General features: G+C 38.6%; 1 protein-coding gene across 4 annotated transcripts in view; it reads right to left on the reverse strand.

Annotated features, from left to right (window-relative positions):
- Nucleotides 1-18529, reverse strand: part of EDRF1 (erythroid differentiation regulatory factor 1) — a 48187-nt gene that overhangs the window by 11822 nt on the left and 17836 nt on the right. For all 4 annotated transcript variants that reach the window (XM_073354082.1, XM_073354083.1, XM_073354080.1 and 1 more), the window contains 10 exons: nucleotides 17810-17957; nucleotides 17615-17723; nucleotides 17133-17244; nucleotides 9905-10162; nucleotides 8090-8161; nucleotides 7848-7998; nucleotides 5468-5656; nucleotides 4117-4317; nucleotides 3433-3651; nucleotides 2205-2428 (listed from right to left, as the gene is read on the reverse strand). In XM_073354082.1, coding sequence (XP_073210183.1) covers nucleotides 2205-2428; nucleotides 3433-3651; nucleotides 4117-4317; nucleotides 5468-5656; nucleotides 7848-7998; nucleotides 8090-8161; nucleotides 9905-10162; nucleotides 17133-17244; nucleotides 17615-17723; nucleotides 17810-17957 — 1683 coding nt within the window. The remainder of the gene's footprint in view (nucleotides 1-2204; nucleotides 2429-3432; nucleotides 3652-4116; nucleotides 4318-5467; nucleotides 5657-7847; nucleotides 7999-8089; nucleotides 8162-9904; nucleotides 10163-17132; nucleotides 17245-17614; nucleotides 17724-17809; nucleotides 17958-18529) is intronic.

Raw genomic sequence — 18529 nt, forward strand, 5'->3', positions numbered from 1 at the left:
TTTATAGTATAGTGAGTGGCAACAATCCAGTATGCTTTATTCATTCTAATACGGAAGCATTTCACAACTCATCTGGACATTTTCTTAGCATTTTCCTCAGAACCATTTTTGTAATCTATTTAAATCATGCATCTCCTACATCTAACAACGGGCAATACCATGCAAATACAAAATTGGAGTTTAATTCAGACTAAAAATATACACAACACAAATTACGTTTACATTACAGTGTGCAGGTATGGAAATGGAAGCAAAATTAAGCAATAAGGATGAAATCCTTATCTCCTGTGTAGAAGGGAGGCCTTGGTACAAGGTAGCTACACACGGGAAGGGACAGAATCCACCCAATCCTGGAAGCAGAGTACATTATACAATGAGCAACTAGCCCCCACAAACATGGGACATGTGGTGTACTTTAGACACTCCCTAGTCATGGTCCATCCAGCTTCCCTGTCCACCCATAAGCCTACCTCCAACATGATACTGCAAAGACACTGCTTCAGAGCCAAGCTTTATGTACAGGAGGCTGCAAAGGCTATCCAGCTCTTTTTCCTGCAAAAATGAACTGTCCAGTTCAGATATTTTGAGCTCTGAGGCCAGGAGGATTTCTGCCCAAGACCTAACACACTGAGGACTTGTTTATACAGATACTAAAGATTCCATAGCATTATTCACAAGAGTTGGAGGGTTCAGTCCCAGTGTTCAGGACAAAAAGGTCCCTCTATCTTAAAAAGTGCTGTCAAGTTCTACTTTAACAGTATATCAGTGGTCTTCTATGTACTTTAGGAAGCCCTGAGAATCCTTTTGAATTAAAAGTGCTACTTAAGATATTTTCTTCTGAGATCTTTACCAATCAGTTAGCAATGAGATGGAGAAGACTGAATGTCCCCAGCTTCTCCTAGTAGCTTCGGGATCTGTCCAATCATTAAATGAATGATGCAAAATCTAAAAAGGACAATATTTAACTATAGCAAGGGTGATCTTTAAGTTCATTGGTTATAGTGTTTCCATCAGATATGTTCACAATTTTTGCTCTCCTTTCACTGAGGTCCTAAAATCCATTAAAGACTGTTTTATAGCTAATCTGAAAACTCATTTTTGAATGCATTTTTTGAATGTTTAAAATATAAAATTTTTGGTTCCTAAAAAGAGGGAAAAAAAGTAGTTTAAAGAGTTAAATAAAAAGAAAAGGAGTACTTGTGGCACCTTAGAGACTAACCAATTTATTTGAGCATAAGCTTTCGTGAGCTACAGCTCACTTCATCGGATGCAACTCACGAAAGCTTATGCTCAAATAAATTGGTTAGTCTCCAAGGTGCCACAAGTACTCCTTTTCTTTTTGCAAATACAGACTAACACGGCTGTTACTCTGAAAAGAGTTAAATGTTAGTTTAAGGTCATCTGTTAAATACCACTTTCCAAGTCCCAATACTACTGCTGCATGTAATAATTCAAAAACACTGCACAAGGGGCATTGTAGGCCTAGGACAAACAGAAATACATATGTTGAGAAATATCAAAATTATTTACCTCTGATAAATTGTGTGTATAACGTAAGGTAAGCAAGGAAACGGCAATCTTTTTAAAGATGATCAGATCTGGAAAAAGTACTACTAATCAAAATACTACGGGCCTGATTTTCTAAACTCGGACATGCCTCTTCATGCTTAATTTGAATGCGTAACTGCAAATGTAAATGTCTATGTGTAAGTGACTGTATGCATATACTGAAATCGGCACATTGCTTCACAGAAATTGCTCTCACAAATTAAGTGTGCATTTGTGAGAGCAACTCCCTGCTTGTCAGGGGAAGGGGGGAAAAAAAAAAATCAATCATCAACTTTACTTTTTGTAACTGACAAAACACATACCTGTTATTTTTCATAGTGAGCATTTTTACATAGTTATGTTTATTCTTGGTATTTTCCTATACACTTTCAATTAATATGAAATCAATACACAAAATATTTTTAGTTTCTACATTTAAAGCTTCACCTGAAATAGTCATAATGTGTCTGCTAGTTGACCCAGAGGCCAATCCACCACTCCCCCACAATAAAGATTAGTTTGAAAATGCTGAACTACAGAAAATGATCCATCCAGAGAAATCTATTTTACGCACATGCTTAGTGGGAAATCACTGCAAAATAGCAAGGCCCATTCTTTTAAGCGAGGAACTGCGAGCTGATCAACAAGCCTTTTACCTTATTATAGTAAAGGGCCTCTTCTGGGGAAAATTCTCGCTTAAAATCTCCTCCGGCAGCACAATGTGCTTGAGCACAAATTCGCATCAGTCTTCCAGTGTTACATAAAAGAAGGGCAGAATTGGTTGCATCATCAATTGATTCAAAGTTATGAATCCCTTCTTCAAAGCAAGAGAAGCTTTTCTTCCACAGTTGCTGCTCTGCTGTAGATACACTTTTGCTCACTAGATCAAAAGAGGGGGAGGGGGCAAAAGGTCTTACAATTTCATTCAAGCTTCTTAAAGATTTTTAAACCATCAACATCTATATTAAATTATTGTTCTCATGTTTCTATAGTGTTAAATTCCAGAAAAGCATACAAGTCAAGACTGAAGACTTAATAGTTCACCAAGAGGGCTCGGTCTTGGCCAGAGCAAAGGAAAACTTAATCCATTATCTTTTGGCAACTAGCAATGATGTAGGCTTTGTGGTTAGTGTCACAAAGTGGTTGAAATTCTGAATAAGTCAACAGATGCTACCCTGTACTGCCTTGCTGAAAACAGTCAGTGCCTTCTGATAACATTAAGTCGAAAACCACTGAAAGTTAACAAAGACCTGGTAAGACAATGACCATTAAAAAGACAATTTTCTCAGCTACCTCAAAGTACTCAGATACCACTTCTTTCCTACTGTAAGTAGACAGAAATAACTCAGATACTATGCTATGAAGTAACCATGAGTAATTTGTTTAAATAACCAGTTGCTTACAGTTTAACATTAAGGTTCGATTTCAGCTAAATATTATTTTGTTAAAGAAAAAGAAAGGACAGCAAAATAATCATCAAATCAGAAATTTGGCAATAATATCCTACCTATAGTAATAGCCTGACTATAATTGGGCATTTTTGTGAGGACAATTGTGCTAGTATTCATATTTTTTCCAGGGAATTATAACTACTATAAAGTTTCTCCAGAGTCTTATATTCCATATTTTAGTACAAACTAAGGTGTTCACGTGTAAGGTGGAGTACCCTGAAAAACATTGCTTATAATGGAAGCACTAATATGCCATTAACTACAGGAGAGCGCATCTGTTACAAAGAAGTTCTTTGAAATTCCCTTTCTTCCTGGAATAAAGAATTCAGGTGACATCTCTCAAATACTGTTGCTGAAGATAATTACTGTTACACTGTTTGATGTAAACCCCTGAATAGAATAGTGTATAACAAGTGAAAAAAAAAATACTTGCCCACTCTCTCACTCTGCACTGCAGCAGCCTGGTTCATGTAAAATACTCCAATTTCATTTCTGATGTTACCCATCCTCTTCAGTACTTGTGTATGCTGCTCTGGATTTTGTTTTTTTAAGTTACTAAAAAGCAAGATTTCATTAGCTGCCTCATAGCACTTGCAGCTAACCGAAAGCTGACATTCCAAGTCTGTAGACAAGTCAGTGGCCCATGCAAATACTGGAAAAACAAACAGCAAAAACTGCATGTCAATTATAAATTCTTTCTAAACAAATGTTATTTATTTTAGGGACTATGAAAAAAGTGTAATAGTAAAGGTTTGATAAAAATGACTGAGTTGTGCCCAAAAATCAAAGGGGTTCCACAGAGCCTAAAGAAAGGCAGAATTTGGCCATTACTTGAAAGATGTGAAGAATTTTTTTTAAACTCTAGATATATTTAAAGTACATGATTTTATCATATACTCTCCAGAAAAGCCATATGCCTAAAAAGCTATTTTAATTTCTATGTTCAGCTTTCTTTTTGACAAGAAAGAAACAGCACCAAAGCACCATAAGGTTCCCCCACCCTCAGGAGTGATATACTATACTGTTTTGCCAAAATCTGAGGAAACACTGTGGGATAAGTATTGGCAGATAGGACCACACTAATTCAGCCAAATATATTATTATTTTGATGTTATACCTTGACAGCTGGATTCTCTATGAAGACTGTGCAATATTTCGTGATCTTCTTTTGTTTGGTAGTTATATTCTTCAAGATACGCAGCTCTGTTGTTTGCATTCTGGGCAAGCATTAGCTGGATATCACCACAAAGGGTTAAACATTGACAAAGAAACAGTAGCACTTCAGCAGGCATATTGGTGCAGAGGCAGCAGTAAGTATCTGGTGGGGGGGAACCCAAGAAAGCAAAATTAAGCACTAAGATATTTGAGACATGTAGAACCCAAATTTTACTATTCGTAGAAGAGTGACCATGTAAGACTGGTGACATCTTACACAACAGTTCTGATCCCTGTATGTGTAGTTTGAGTCAGGTACTACTTTTTATCCCTGTTACAACTGCACAGCAATTACAGATAAGGAGGATAGACTGAATTCTATCCCTGCTCACACAGAACTGTTAACTAACCTACAAATGCAAGGTCTAAACCTGCCCTCAGTGTAAAACCACTGAAGACTGGTTTCAGTCTAAAACCACTGGTTTCAGTGTAAAACCACTGAAGACAATAGGATTTTCACAGGTATAACTGAAGGCAGGATTTGGCCTACAGAATTTTTTATTACTAACGATGATGTACGAGGAAGAAGAGTTTGACTTTCAAATCTCAGACTGATTTTTTAGGGATGACAATGAGAAACTATTCCCCTCACATATTTTTACTAACAAATAGAGCTTGATCTCAATTCACTGAACAACAATGAATTTGGCAAAGCACAATGCACTTTTTTTTTTTAAAAACCAGAATAGAATTTCACTTTAAAGCTATTATATTTTCTGATTATTCAAACTCTCAGTGTTATAACCAGGAAACAGAATCAGAATATTCTCCATCATTCTACTCAAAGTCTCAGTATTAGTTGGAAACGCACTCCACTCTATGGGTATCTACTTAAAGTTTCTGAGTGAATATAGCACTTCTGAAAATGAGGAATATGTAAGAATAGCTCAAGCCAAATATAATGAATAAAGGTGCTATTTTAGCCTTTCTACACATTCCAGGCACCAGACTTCAAGTCCCAGTCTATACGCTGATTCCTGCCCCTCTGCCTTCAAAGTGAAACTGCCACTTGTGCAAATTGTTATCATTTTGTAATGGGGACAAAGGGAATGAGACAGAAGAAACCTATGATCTAAACTAAAAGGCTTCCCTGCGTCCAACTAGCCCAAGCCAGTTCTTTATTATAATATATTTGTTAAAAGCATGGGATTTATGTGCCTAATTCAGTCCTCCGATGCCACAGACTTTTTCAATGTGCGGCAGAAGTATTTGCCATTGTCTATGTGCACTGTTTAAGAACTCCAATTACTTACCATGGCACTGTAAAGCTAACTTAATGTATCGTAATGCTCTTCCGTATTTCTGAAGACTCATAGCAGCATCAGATAGAACATAATAAGCCTTCGATGACTTCAGAATCAGCTGGAGTTTCATTTTATACTGCCAGGATCCAGGAATCATTCCTGATTGACTGGAATGTTTATCCTTTTGAAATGAGCCCACTATAAATACAAAAATAAAATAAGTAAATCTTAAATCTAATCCATAAGAATACGATTTAGTCAGAGAGGTCACGGCAGTCACGGATTCCATGACTTGACTAGAACCTCAGTGACTTCTTTGGCTTCAGTTGACAACTGCTGAAGCAGGGAATGGAGCTGGGACTGTGCGCCCTGCCCCACAGCTGGGGCTCCAGCGAGATCCACAAATGTGACCTTTTTGGTTTGTACTGAATCCTTGCAACCCTAATATTAGCTCAGAATCGACAAACTGTACTGTCCAATTTCAGCCTGGAAGAAGGAACTGTTGAAATCTTCCACCCTGTTAGTGCCAGGACATCCTTAGCCTCATCAGAAGAGTCTGTTTCCTTGATGCTGGAGTAGCCCTGCTACCAGACCGAATGCGCCACTGCTTTGGGCCAAAGGCCCTGGTCCTCGCACCAAAGGCTTCTGCCGCACCAGTTCAGGGGGCTTTGAAGCAGATAAAGTTCTACAATATTCAGGCCAGAGACTCATTTCTGTACAGGAAGGCAGACCCCAGGGTCTGGCTTATAGGATCACATCGTTAAGTCAGCCTGGAGAAGAGCACACCTCTCTTTCTGGACAAGTATGATACATCATACAGACAACCTAAACAGTCAGACACAGTGCAGTGGGTGTCAGCAAAGGTTCTTTTTAAAACATTAAATTTGAGGGAAAACTACTGTTAATCCTGCCTCCCCCAACTCTTTCTTCATGTATGGGAAAGATTTCAGGAGGAGCATGATACTACACGTTTTGCACAACAAAAGCATAGGTACAATAAAGGGAGAAACTTTGTTTCTCACATATCTTCGAAATTTCTTGGTCTAGTTTAAATTCAATCTCTATTATTCAAACACTAGCTGGTACTCTGAAAGACTTGAGTCAGTTCCTTTTGCTGCTATCAAAAGTTGAAAAGGGAGACTTAAATCAGAGGTACTGCTTAGGTGTTTATCCTAGCTCAGATTGTAATGCAGCTATTTGGTGGTATATTTAGTCTTAAATTCTGGACCGATTATGGGGAAAAAACCGCTCACTATGTCCTTTGCAGATCTACAAGTCACCGACTTCCAAGTGACACCATCGGCTGTAAATTAAAGTTGGAGGAGAAATAGTAGACCTTTCCCGTGATTATTCATTAAGACAGACTTGGGAAATTTTATTATACATTTTTGGTTTGAGAGTTGGCAAAGCATAGCAGTATTATTTTATATCTTGGAAGCAATAGTCACTACCTACCTTCATGGCAATAATCTTCTTAGTATTTCATCTACCACAATATAGGTATTTAAAGCTAGATTTCAATGTTTAATATATATTCTAAAAAGTTAACTCTTAAATACCTTGTCATTTTCAGCTCCCAGAAAAAAAAATTTAGCAGCCAATTCAGCTTTCAACTAAACTACTGGATTAATGGAAGGAAACTCCAACTAAAAGTTAAATTTTAATTACACATCTAAGAACCCCTACATTTGTTTTTTGAATTATAGTTATAGGACAACTGTGTCTTATTGCTCTTTTACATAGAGCCAGAACACTATAGTAAGGTGCTCCGATACTATGGTGAAGCAGTAAATGCAGGCTATTGCAGCTTTAGTGATTTAAAACACACTCAACAGACATTTTTATTCAAATATTTCCTACAGTTCTTGCATAAAAGGCAGAATTATAACTGCAAGGCAAGCAAATAATATCCTTGTTAATGTTTTATACGTTGGCAACATGCGCATGTGTAGCACAGCAATGAGCACGATGTTGACACTAAAATTATTGCCAAAATCCATAGTCTTATAAAGATAATATCTAAGTGACAAAACCTAAAGCTGCCAAAAAAAAAATCTAAAGGGGGCACTACATCACAATCTATGAACAAAATGAAATCTTTATGGAAGCCAGTGGCAAGCCACATCTAAATAAAATGCAGTAACCTTATGTACTTACTATAAAAGGATCTTTAATATGCTAAAAGAATCCCTACTGTCCTGTTTCTTTTCATATTTAAAAGGAGAGGCCTATATTCTCCACTTCTGTTTGTGTGCAATATCCTTTTTTGCTTTTTCAGTGCATGGCGTAATTGATGATTTACAAGTACATTGTTTAGACGATCAAAATAAAATAGCAGCAGTGTGCTGTGCCATTGAAAAGGTCCTATTTGCAAAACAATTCAGCTTACTTTTGTCTAAAAACAAAGCCATCTGTTTTTCCAGACACTCAGGACCACCACTCGTGGATTCATCTTCGTATTTTAATGGGATTGGGGTGGTGGGGTCGGCTGCAGGGAGGTCACCATCTTTTTTAATGCTGCTGTCAACAGATTTCAAGCCCTTTAAAAAGAAAAAGCCTTTCATTAAGTATTTACTTGGAAGGTGAACTAAATATAAACATACCAAAACACAACAGCATTAGGAAACTTACCTCTAGAACATAGCTGAGCACAAGTCTACACCGTTCCTCAGTGTCATGGCAAACAGGAAATGCACAACTAGGCTTAATTAAAAAAAAAAATTTTAGGAAGGCAGAGCTACTTAAAAAAAAATACAAGCAAACTAACTACGAAGCTTTAAAAGATAGACAGCAAAATCCAGTTTATTGGGATATGTTAAACTATAATGAAGGCCATTCATGAAATATGTTAAACTTCATACTATATCTAGACCTCAACATTTCTTTCCTTTACTTCAGGAACTGAAGATACTGTCATTGTAGGGTTTAACTAGATTTACCAAAACTGACCAAAATTCATAACCAGTTTGTTTTAGTGACCCAAAATCCTAAAATAAGGGCCACAGAAGGAAAGCAGCCTTTTTCCAGAAAAGCAGCCATACAGTGACTGCAATGAAGCCCCACACCCTAGAAGGAGGTAAGGGAGGGAGCAGGCGGGCAGGTGTGTAAATTCTATTTCCTTCCACATAACCCATTACTCTAACTGTGCAACGAGGGATGAATTTCACCCTAACCATCTTTTCTAAATGACAGGAACAATCTTCATTGACCAACTTTTAGTATGAGAGAAAGATGAAATCCTGCCAGTGTAATATCAATCCAAACCCTGCAAATAGAAGTGCAGTACTCTCCAGTTATGAATCTGAGTTTTAAGAAGAAAAATCAGTGTAGGGCTTCTACCACCAACAGGGTGCTACATTTTCAGCAGTGGGGCCTTGAAGTACTAAAGCTTGCAGCATATCAACCACCATGGGTGATTGATTTTGCAGAATATCAGTCTCTTTCGGTTATTTGGCATAGGGACTTGTAAGAAAAGTCAACCTTTTTGATATGATATACATGTTGCAGAAGGATAACTAAGCATGAGGCAATCAAGCGCTTCACTGCTACAGATATGGCTTAATTAACTGTCAAGAGGCAAAGTGAAACCTTGTTAACATTTGGGAGCTAAATGACAAAACTCAGTTTCACATTATTTGGTTGTTTTAGATATTGTACTAATGAAAAGCGGCTTTGGTGAAGTCTGACAGATGGTAATTGCATTATATTTTTGTTCATCTACATATTATGGAAGCATATACCAGACAAGTTTTTGGAAAATTTATGACTGAGGTGCATGCAGACAGCATTATGGCTTACACTAACGCTGCCTAATTCATCTTTTCATACCCGTAAGTGGGGCAGAAGGTAAGATTTCTTCCCTCAGAATGGCTTCAACACAACCAAACTTTTAAACAAAGATTCCTAAATTCTGAGAGCGGACAAGGAGGGAGCTGAGGAGTAACTCCATGGTTTTGTGGGGAGGTAACACTCAGATTCTCTGCATGTCAAGCTGTTAAGGTACATTCCAGAGATATGCTGGTAAACCACATGTTTTAGTATGGACCGCCCTTAATTCTCAACAGCTGTTAAGTACCATTCCATATTCAGAATATTCCTACAACAAGGATGAGTAATTTCTCTATAGGTGGCTATGCAGAAATTAACAGGCAAGTAGAATACACACACAAGATAATAAAACAAAAACAATATTCATTTGCATCTGCAATAGGATAAAACTCAGAGAGCCACAATTCGGCCCAAAGTTTTTATTTCCTTTCTGCCAATATTCCAATTCATCTGAGGTACACAAATAACTGGTGACATAAAGGTCTTTAGACAGTTCCTTTTTTAATAAAAGGAACTGCTCCCAGTTAACTATATTTTGACAATACAAGTCGCACTATGTTCATTTCAAGTTTCCCCCTCCCACCCTCTTAAATTCAGCACAGCTTGTTAGTAACTTACCCGTATTTGGTGAATAGATTTATATTTTTCTGGTACTGATAACTCTCCAACAGATTTGATTACAGCTACTGCTTTATTGTCATCTGGTGGATCGGAGCTGGTGCTGTAGGAACCATTTTCATCACTATCTGGCATTTCTTCTTCCTCTTCACTATAACTTTCATCAGAGTTCCCATTTAAAGGAAACTCTGCACCTTCTTTTTTAGGCTCATCTAACTGGAAGAGTTCTGAGAGCATGTAATTTGCTGAAGCAATAATCTTATTTAAAAAAAAAAAAAGTATTTTAGTGTACCCCACTACTACAAGTTACTAACAAGTTTTTAAATAGGCTACTCAAATAGAAGTTTGCATCTTTCCACTCTGAGACAAAGAACAAGTTTAGAAAAGGGTCCAATAAATGCACACACAAGACTGTACAGGTACCTGCAAAATCCCTAACCAGTGCATGCAAATAGATATTAATATGCTTAAAATGTCATAGCCAATTTAAAAAAAGACTGCCACTACAGTAAAAGAATAATGGTCTGTGGGGTTTTTTAAAGTGTATTAATACATTTAAATTTACAGCTGTTTAGTGGTCAAAACTAAACTGCTCTTCCAGGATCACTCTCCCTTAACAACTTTTAGTCATTTTTAATAGTATTTGACTTCTACTAAGATACAGTCCACATGGACTGTACAGATATGGATGTTACACCTTTTGCACTGTAGAAGTCCTGTAATGGAACATTTAACGTTAGGTTAAGAAGTGACTCTACAATTGAAAGGTAGCAAGACGAACAGCTGATCAGAGCAGTGTCTGCGGGGGGGTGTGGGGGAGTAGGAGGGAGGGGGAGAAGATGACTTCTGGATTTTATTTCTGACTGCTTCAGATTAGCTGCACGATAGCGTTCAGCTCAAGGTCTCAGTTTATTCATCTACAAAAACAGGCATAATATATTTGAAAAGGTTAATTAATATGGTCACAAGCTTTCAAATACTTGGATGAAAGGCACTATTGATATACAAGGTATTATATTCTGATTATCCAAAGGTATTATTCATCAATGTGAAGGTTACTAATGAAGAATAAGTTTAAATCTGCTTAAATTTACAAGAACATCCTCCAACCTTAGCTCCATTATCAAGAAAAATCAAGCTCAAATACATCCATCACTGCGAACACTAAAACTTGAAATTAGAATTTTAAAGATAAACACACCACTGGTGCACAAAGCAGAAACTGGCTCTGCAGATATGCGTGACAAAAACAACTTACAGGAAACTAAGAAGTTACAACCCTATAAAGGGTCAAGATCCCAACCCTACTCTCAATGCAATGCACATATAACAGGTTGTGGTCAAAATTTATCCCATTTTGGAGGTTTGCCTTTATTCTTTATAAAGTAACAAAACCCCTGAGGTAGGAATGTAGTAACAAACTTTAGCTTCAGCTCCCTCCTAAGTAGACTGTTCCTGGCGATCCTCTCCATATTACTTTGTATCCGTCTTGCCACATTTCTTGACACAGAAAGTAACTCGGTCATTTGAGATCAAGCCTGACTACCAGCAAAACAGCACTACACTTCTACAGAGTTTCAAAGCTAGCTTCAGGCTGCAGGCCTTTACTTCTACCTCTCTACTCCAGACCCATCTCTTTCTGTTCAAACTACAGTCTCATTCTCTTTCTCCAACAGCTCCTTGTGGATATCTAACCATCAGCTTGAGCTCAATATAGCTAAACAGAGCTCTTAATCTTGCCTCTCCAAACCTTCCCTGCTACCTCCTTTCTCAACGACTGTGGACATGATCATCATTCTACCGGTTATTCAGACCTGTAACCTGGGTGTTATCTTCAAGTCGGCCCATTTTCTGGGTCCTCACACGCAGGCTATATTCAGTATTGCCAGCCTGAAGTTATCCAAAAAAAAAAAAAAAATCACAAACCAGATCCCCCAAAATCATGAGATTGGCCCCAGACAGCATGAGGATATCATCATGCCACGTATTTTGGTACTTCTTGACTTAACTTCCCTTTATTCTTCTGTGAGTGTGTGAATTTTAGGTGAAAAGTCAACCTTTAATGCACACAAAAATGCATGCCTCGACTTGGCTGCTCAGATGGAGACACCACTTACTATCTTAGGAGTGAGCAGAGGATAACAGGGAAACTGCCATATATTTTCCTATCTTGACACTCCCTTCTCCTCAGTCTGGATCGCAAGTAGAGAAGTCATCCCAGGCAGTGGGAGACAAGAAAGCGTAGCTGCTGGGTCCGGACTTTCCCCTGACTTCCCGCTCCACATCTCTCCAAGGACCATCCTCTCTGCTATAGGGCTATTCAAGGCAGAGCTCAGTGGCAAGACCCATCTGTGTCCTGTGCTCCAAGGCTCTCACAAAGCTTTGCCCATGTGCTCAGCCCTGAAAAAAAAATCACAGGATCAGAGGAGCTGCTTGCATCATTGTGAGAGCTCCTCCTGCAGCTGCCAAAAATCTCATGACTCGTGATCTATTTGCAAGAGCTGGCAACACAGCACTGCCTTCCCCTGGCTGCTCAGACAGGACTGCCCACACCCACCACTAACGCCAGGCTGAGGGGGCTCCCATTCTATGGTCTTTGTCTCCCACCCCATTGCTGTTCTCTGAACCCCCATTCTGCCTCCCATATGCCGCCACAGCCCCTGCTCCCCATTCCCTTATAATTCCAAAATCTGCCTCTTGGGCCCCCTAGCATCCCACTCCTACTCATTCTGTTTCATCCATCTTGCACAGTGTCTCAGCTGATCTCATAGTCCCGGTGTCCTGTCTAGCCCTCCTGAACCATAGCATGTCAGCCATTTTGCCTCTCAGTGCAGCTTCAGCCTCACTGAGAACAGTGCCAGGTATCAACCAACTTCATTAAGGGCACTTCCACATGTAGATAGACTGTAGGGAAATAGAGGCCATCTTACCGGTTTCAGCCCCATTGACAACAGAGATGGTAGCCATTTTGAATAAGAGAAAATTCATGAATTGGCAGCCTCTCATGTTTTCATGAGACAGGTTAAAAACTCTCAACATTGCTAGAGTTGCGATAAAAAAAATATCACAGGAGCTCACAATACTGCATATCTACAGAAACATGTATTGCATGGCAAGGTGAAGTGTTAATCTACAGCCCTCTAATAGGGACATACTAGGGACCCTTTAGCGCACAGGAGTAGCATCCTCACGGTCAGGGCATAACACAGTGGAGTGCTATAGATTTAGAGCACAGTTTCATATGCAGGAAGTTTCGTGTAGACATGCCCAACAATATGTTCTCTCTTAACCATCCACACAGCTAAGACTCGTGTCCAGGCTCTCCTCATCTCATATCTTGATTACTGCAACACCCTTCTTTGTGGGCCTGACAAACGTAATTGTGCCCCACTGATACCCATTTGGCATGCAGCTGCAAAGATAATTTTCTTAGCCTGTAGCTTTGACTATGTCATCCCTTTCTTTGGGTACCTTCTATGGCACCTTCTTTATCATATGAAACAAACTACCTGTCTTCACTTTCAAGGCCCATCATGATCTATTCCCACCCGATCTATCTCACATTCAGTATTGAAAGGTCAATTCTCACCTCCAGTTGGCCCATTCCGCACTTGTTAATATTTCATACTGGCACCTTCATTCTTTTTGCTATGCTGCCCTCGTGCTTAGGAGACGCTCCCCATGAAATCATTATCCTCCTTCAAAACCCTCCTTTCCTGTGTGATCTAGATGGCTAGTGTGCTGAGAACACAGTCTATTATATTTACTACTACTATCTCATTGTTCCATTATATTCCATCGGTCTGTCTCTATCCATCTATTGTCTCTTGTCTTATACGTAGATTGTAAGCTTTTTGGGACAGGGACTGGCTTCTTGTTCTGTGTTTTTTGCAGTGCCTAACAGGTTCACGACAGGGATTCTTTGTAGAATACTACAAATAAATAATAAAATACTACATTTGTCTTCTCTCTTATTTAACCTTCTGTTTAAAAAAAGGTTTTCTGATCATAGCCACACTTGAAGATTAGTTTAATACAATTCCACACACAGTATATCCAGATTTTCTCAGGCATGTAAATAAGTCCATGACTATGGTGAGGCAAACCTCTGGATAAATCAATGAACTTTTTGGCTAACCATCTGGCTTTATAAAAGTTCATTTCACATATTGGCATAAGTCAGCTGCAAACTACTGTGGTGGATGGTAGTATAAAACCAGAGAGAGATAGACTACAAGTTATTTTTGAGGTGATGTATGTATGTACTGTTAGTTATCTCGATTTAAAAAAAACAATTTTTAAAAGCCAGTGAGTGTTCATGCAAAAAGCTTATATCAGCTCCTATGGTTTATTATATTTTGGTCTTTAGTTGTATTTTGTCTGTTCAGCAGTCTAAACTCCTCATTTGGAGGAAGACTGTAAAAAAAGTCATTAACACCACTGCTATGAAGTCTCTTGTGAAAAACAGTCTGAAAGTCTCACCTATTATATCTACTTTTTCTGCTCTTCTCCCACCCCCACCATAAATTTTTTTACTGTTCAAGGAAGGCTTTGTATTTAGTGGACGTCTTTGAAAACTGAAGCCCTCTATGTATCTATGAAACAGGTACTTCAGGAAATAGCAGTAGCTGTTTTGAGGTCACAATGCATGAATAAGAGCAACCAGTGATGAGAACCAGGAGGTGGAGGTGGTCACCACCTAGGTGCAAGGAGGAGCAACAATACATTTGGAACTAGAAGTCACTAGATTAGTGATTATAGAATCATAGAATATCAGGGTTGGAAGGGACCTCAGGAGGTCATCTAGTCCAACCCCCTGCTCAAAGCAGGGCCAATCCCCAATTAAATCATCCCAGCCAGGGCTTTGTCAAGCCTGACCTTAAAAACTTCTAAAGAAGGAGATTCTACCACCTCCCTAGGTAACGCATTCCAGTGTTTTACCACCCTCCTAGTGAAAGTTTTTCCTAATATCCAACCTAAATCTCCCCCACTGCAACTTGAGACCATTACTCCTTGTCCTGTCCTCTTCTACCACTGAGAATAGTCTAGAACCATCCTCTCTGGAACCACCTCTCAGGTAGTTGAAAGCAGCTATCAAATCCCCCCTCATTCTTCTCTTCTGTAGACTAAAAATCCCAGTTCCCTCAGCCTCTCCTCATAAGTCATGTGTTCCAGTCCCCTAATCATTTTTGTTGCCCTTCGCTGGACTCTCTCCAATTTATCCACATCCTTCTTGTAGTGTGGGGCCCAAAACTGGACACAGTACTCCAGATGAGGCCTCACCAACGTCGAATAGAAGGGTACGATCACGTCCCTCGATCTGCTCGCTATGCCCCTACTTATACATCCCAAAATGCCATTGGCCTTCTTGGCAACAAGAGCACACTGTTGACTCATATCCAGGTTCTCGTTCACTGTCACCCCTAGGTCCTTTTCCGCAGAACTGCTGCCTAGCCATTCGGTCCCTAGTCTGTAGCTGTGCATTGGGTTCTTCCGTCCTAAGTGCAGGACCCTGCACTTATCCTTATTGAACCTCATCAGATTTCTTTTGGCCCAATCCTCCAATTTGTCTAGGTCCCTCTGTATCCTATACCTGCCCTCCAGCGTATCTACCACTCCTCCCAGTTTAGTATCATCTGGGAATTTGCTGAGAGTGCAATTCACACCATCCTCCAGATCATTTATGAAGATATTGAACAAAACTGGCCCCAGGACCGACCCCTGGGGCACTCCACTTGACACCGGCTGCCAACTAGACATGGAGCCATTGATCACTACCCGTTGAGCCCGACAATCTAGCCAACTTTCTACCCACCTTATAGTGCATTTATCCAGCCCATACTTCTTTAACTTGCTGACAAGAATACTGTGGGAGACCGTGTCAAAAGCTTTGCTAAAGTCAAGAAACAATACATACACTGCTTTCCCTTCATCCACAGAACCAGTAATCTCATCATAGAAGGCGATTAGATTAGTCAGGCATGGTAAGGATTACCTTAGATTAGGTAAGGAATGGAAGACAGTTCAGGATCCCTTCCCTTACCGCCCCCCACAACACAATGTTTAATACCAAAATACAGATGTAATGAAGTAGACAGTGAAAGCTAACATTATGGTCTTTACCATGGTAATACACCATTTAAAAAGTGATCCATGAGCTGTAATACTATATTTTAAGATTATTTTTATGTCACTTCACAACTCTGATCCAGAGCATCCTACTGATAATTTAATTCAGTATGTTCTAAGCTATACACCGAGTCCAGATGACAACCACCATTTGGTTGTTTCATGATCTGCCTTTCACATATATGGAGTCAGTTTTCAGTTGACAACAGTAACAGTCTGAAGAAAATGTTTTAAATCTAGGTTAGGAAACCACCTGTAATGATAAATAATAATAATAGTGTGTAATAAGCATGTCATAAAAAACAAATTTCCAGGATCACTGCTTTTATAAATTGACACTCAGGTTAAGGAGAAAATCCCTGGAAATATTCATTTTTAGGAGGGGGTTTGCGAGACTTGACATTTTATTGAAAGGGGTTCACAGGTTGTTTAAGTTAGGGAACCACTGCTTTAGACATTTCTACTGCCTTTCATACTGCTGCTGGATATGCAAGATGCCAAATCAGTAACTTGGGAGGCATCACAGTCTAGTGTATAGAAGTCAAGAGATTTTGGTTCTATTCCTGGCCCTGTCACTGACCTGCCATTCAAGTCTGATTCTCCCTCCTACCTTCTGGCTGTCTTGTCTATTTAGATTGGATGCTCTTCAGTACAGAGTCTGGTTTCTTAATGTGTGTTTGTAAAGCGTTAAGCATGAAAGAGCCTTGATCTCGGTTACAGAACTTCCCCCAAGGAAAAGTTCATGTGAAGTTTTAATTTAATCATAAGGAGGGATTTTAGACCCATACTGGTGATTTGAGCTTCAAAATAAGAAAAGTGAGGTTCTGCCAAAAAAAAAAAAAAAAAAGCACGCTCATGCAGGGACATTTGAATTGTCACTTTTCAGTCCAGGGAACTTTTATAACCAAGATCCACTGCCACTGCATAAGAGGATGAGATTAGCTCACTAACATGTTGCAATCACACTGTAATTAATATAGCATTTGGTTACCTTATTGGTGCTTTTAGTTGAAGGTACATCATCAATATCCGTATTTTCATTATATACAAGCTACACATCTCTCTGTAGTAAAAAAATGTATTAAAATAGAATTCTTACTTGTGGATGTCTGGCTTTGTCCAATAACTTAACACAATTAAGGAGTAATGTTCTGATAGTGCCATAGTGTTTCTTGTTCTGGTTTTTTTTCATCATCATATTGCAGGCAACTCTAAAAAAAAGTTGATCAGAATAGACATAGAAATGTCATTGAAGTGTCTATTACCATTTTTTTCTTATTATTTCCTGCACATCTAAGCATTCTGCAAAGCCCATCTTTTTGAGTAGGCTTCTAGGGAAGCACTCAGGTGACAGAGAAATGTGAGGAATGGAGAGACTGATTCAGTTAATATCATGATTTGGTTGGCTGATTGTTGTATGTATAAGGGGAATGTGGTGATGTTTTGGTTTTATGATTTTTGGATTGCATTTTTAACTGGTGGCCAGAGTACCTAGTACCCAAGTCAGACATTTAATGTCTTACATTTAAATCTAAGTAAATTAAATATTGCAACAGTTTTGCTTCTGTAAGACACGCTTACTTGTACAAGAGAATTGCCACAGGCATTGTGAAAGGGTTTTGGTATTTATCTTCAGTTTCTTCACAAAGAGTGGTGAGGTCATAGAGCTTTACTATATCGCTTCCACTTGCTGAAAGAGAAGATTTTTCCATTAGCCAATCTGACAATATATAGGTCTCAAACATCATTTATTAACCCAACCAAGGAATTGCTTACCTTTAAATAGCCAGTAAGTATGCCCTTCTTTGGTGCAGTTAGATTTCAGAAAAGATAAGATATTTTGAGCAATATCCTTTATCACTTTGGTAGAAAAATTGGAGTTTTCCAAATTGGGAATATCTTCAGTCTTGATCATTTCATATTTCTGTATAGAATGTATTTTAAACATATTGAAAAATCCTCATAATATATACTGAGGTTGGCTATACAAACAGAGAAGCCTTTCATCATCCATTAAATTGAAAACAGGAGTTCCATTATTAATGTTTATTAATACTGAAAGCCCTCAAAATTGTGAGTTATGAATTTAGTGCTGCATCCAATTATGTTTGTGTAATTTTACCGCTTATACCCCTTTGTTTTAATATAAGGACTCATCAGGGCCAAACTTAAAGCGAAATTCTGTAGACTGGCATTTAACACATACAGTAATCTCAATAAAATGATGCAGAATGAATGTGGTTATGCTGAACAGATTGGCTTAAACTATACGGTTTACAGTTAATTAACAACTCTGTTGTCTCAGTATATATTAATAAATTTAAATAAAGTATGGATCTGCCCTCCAGTCAGTACAGACTTTTACTACACACTAGTTTATAACCACATTTCTGTATTTTCTTTACAAATTTCAAGACTGCTATATAATTTAAGATTTTTCAAATCTGCAAAATTAAGTTTACAGAGAGTTTAGAATTGTACACTTCTTAAAATTTG

This window comes from Lepidochelys kempii, chromosome 7 (genome assembly GCF_965140265.1).
Source record: "Lepidochelys kempii isolate rLepKem1 chromosome 7, rLepKem1.hap2, whole genome shotgun sequence".
Lineage (NCBI taxonomy): Eukaryota > Metazoa > Chordata > Testudines > Cheloniidae > Lepidochelys > Lepidochelys kempii.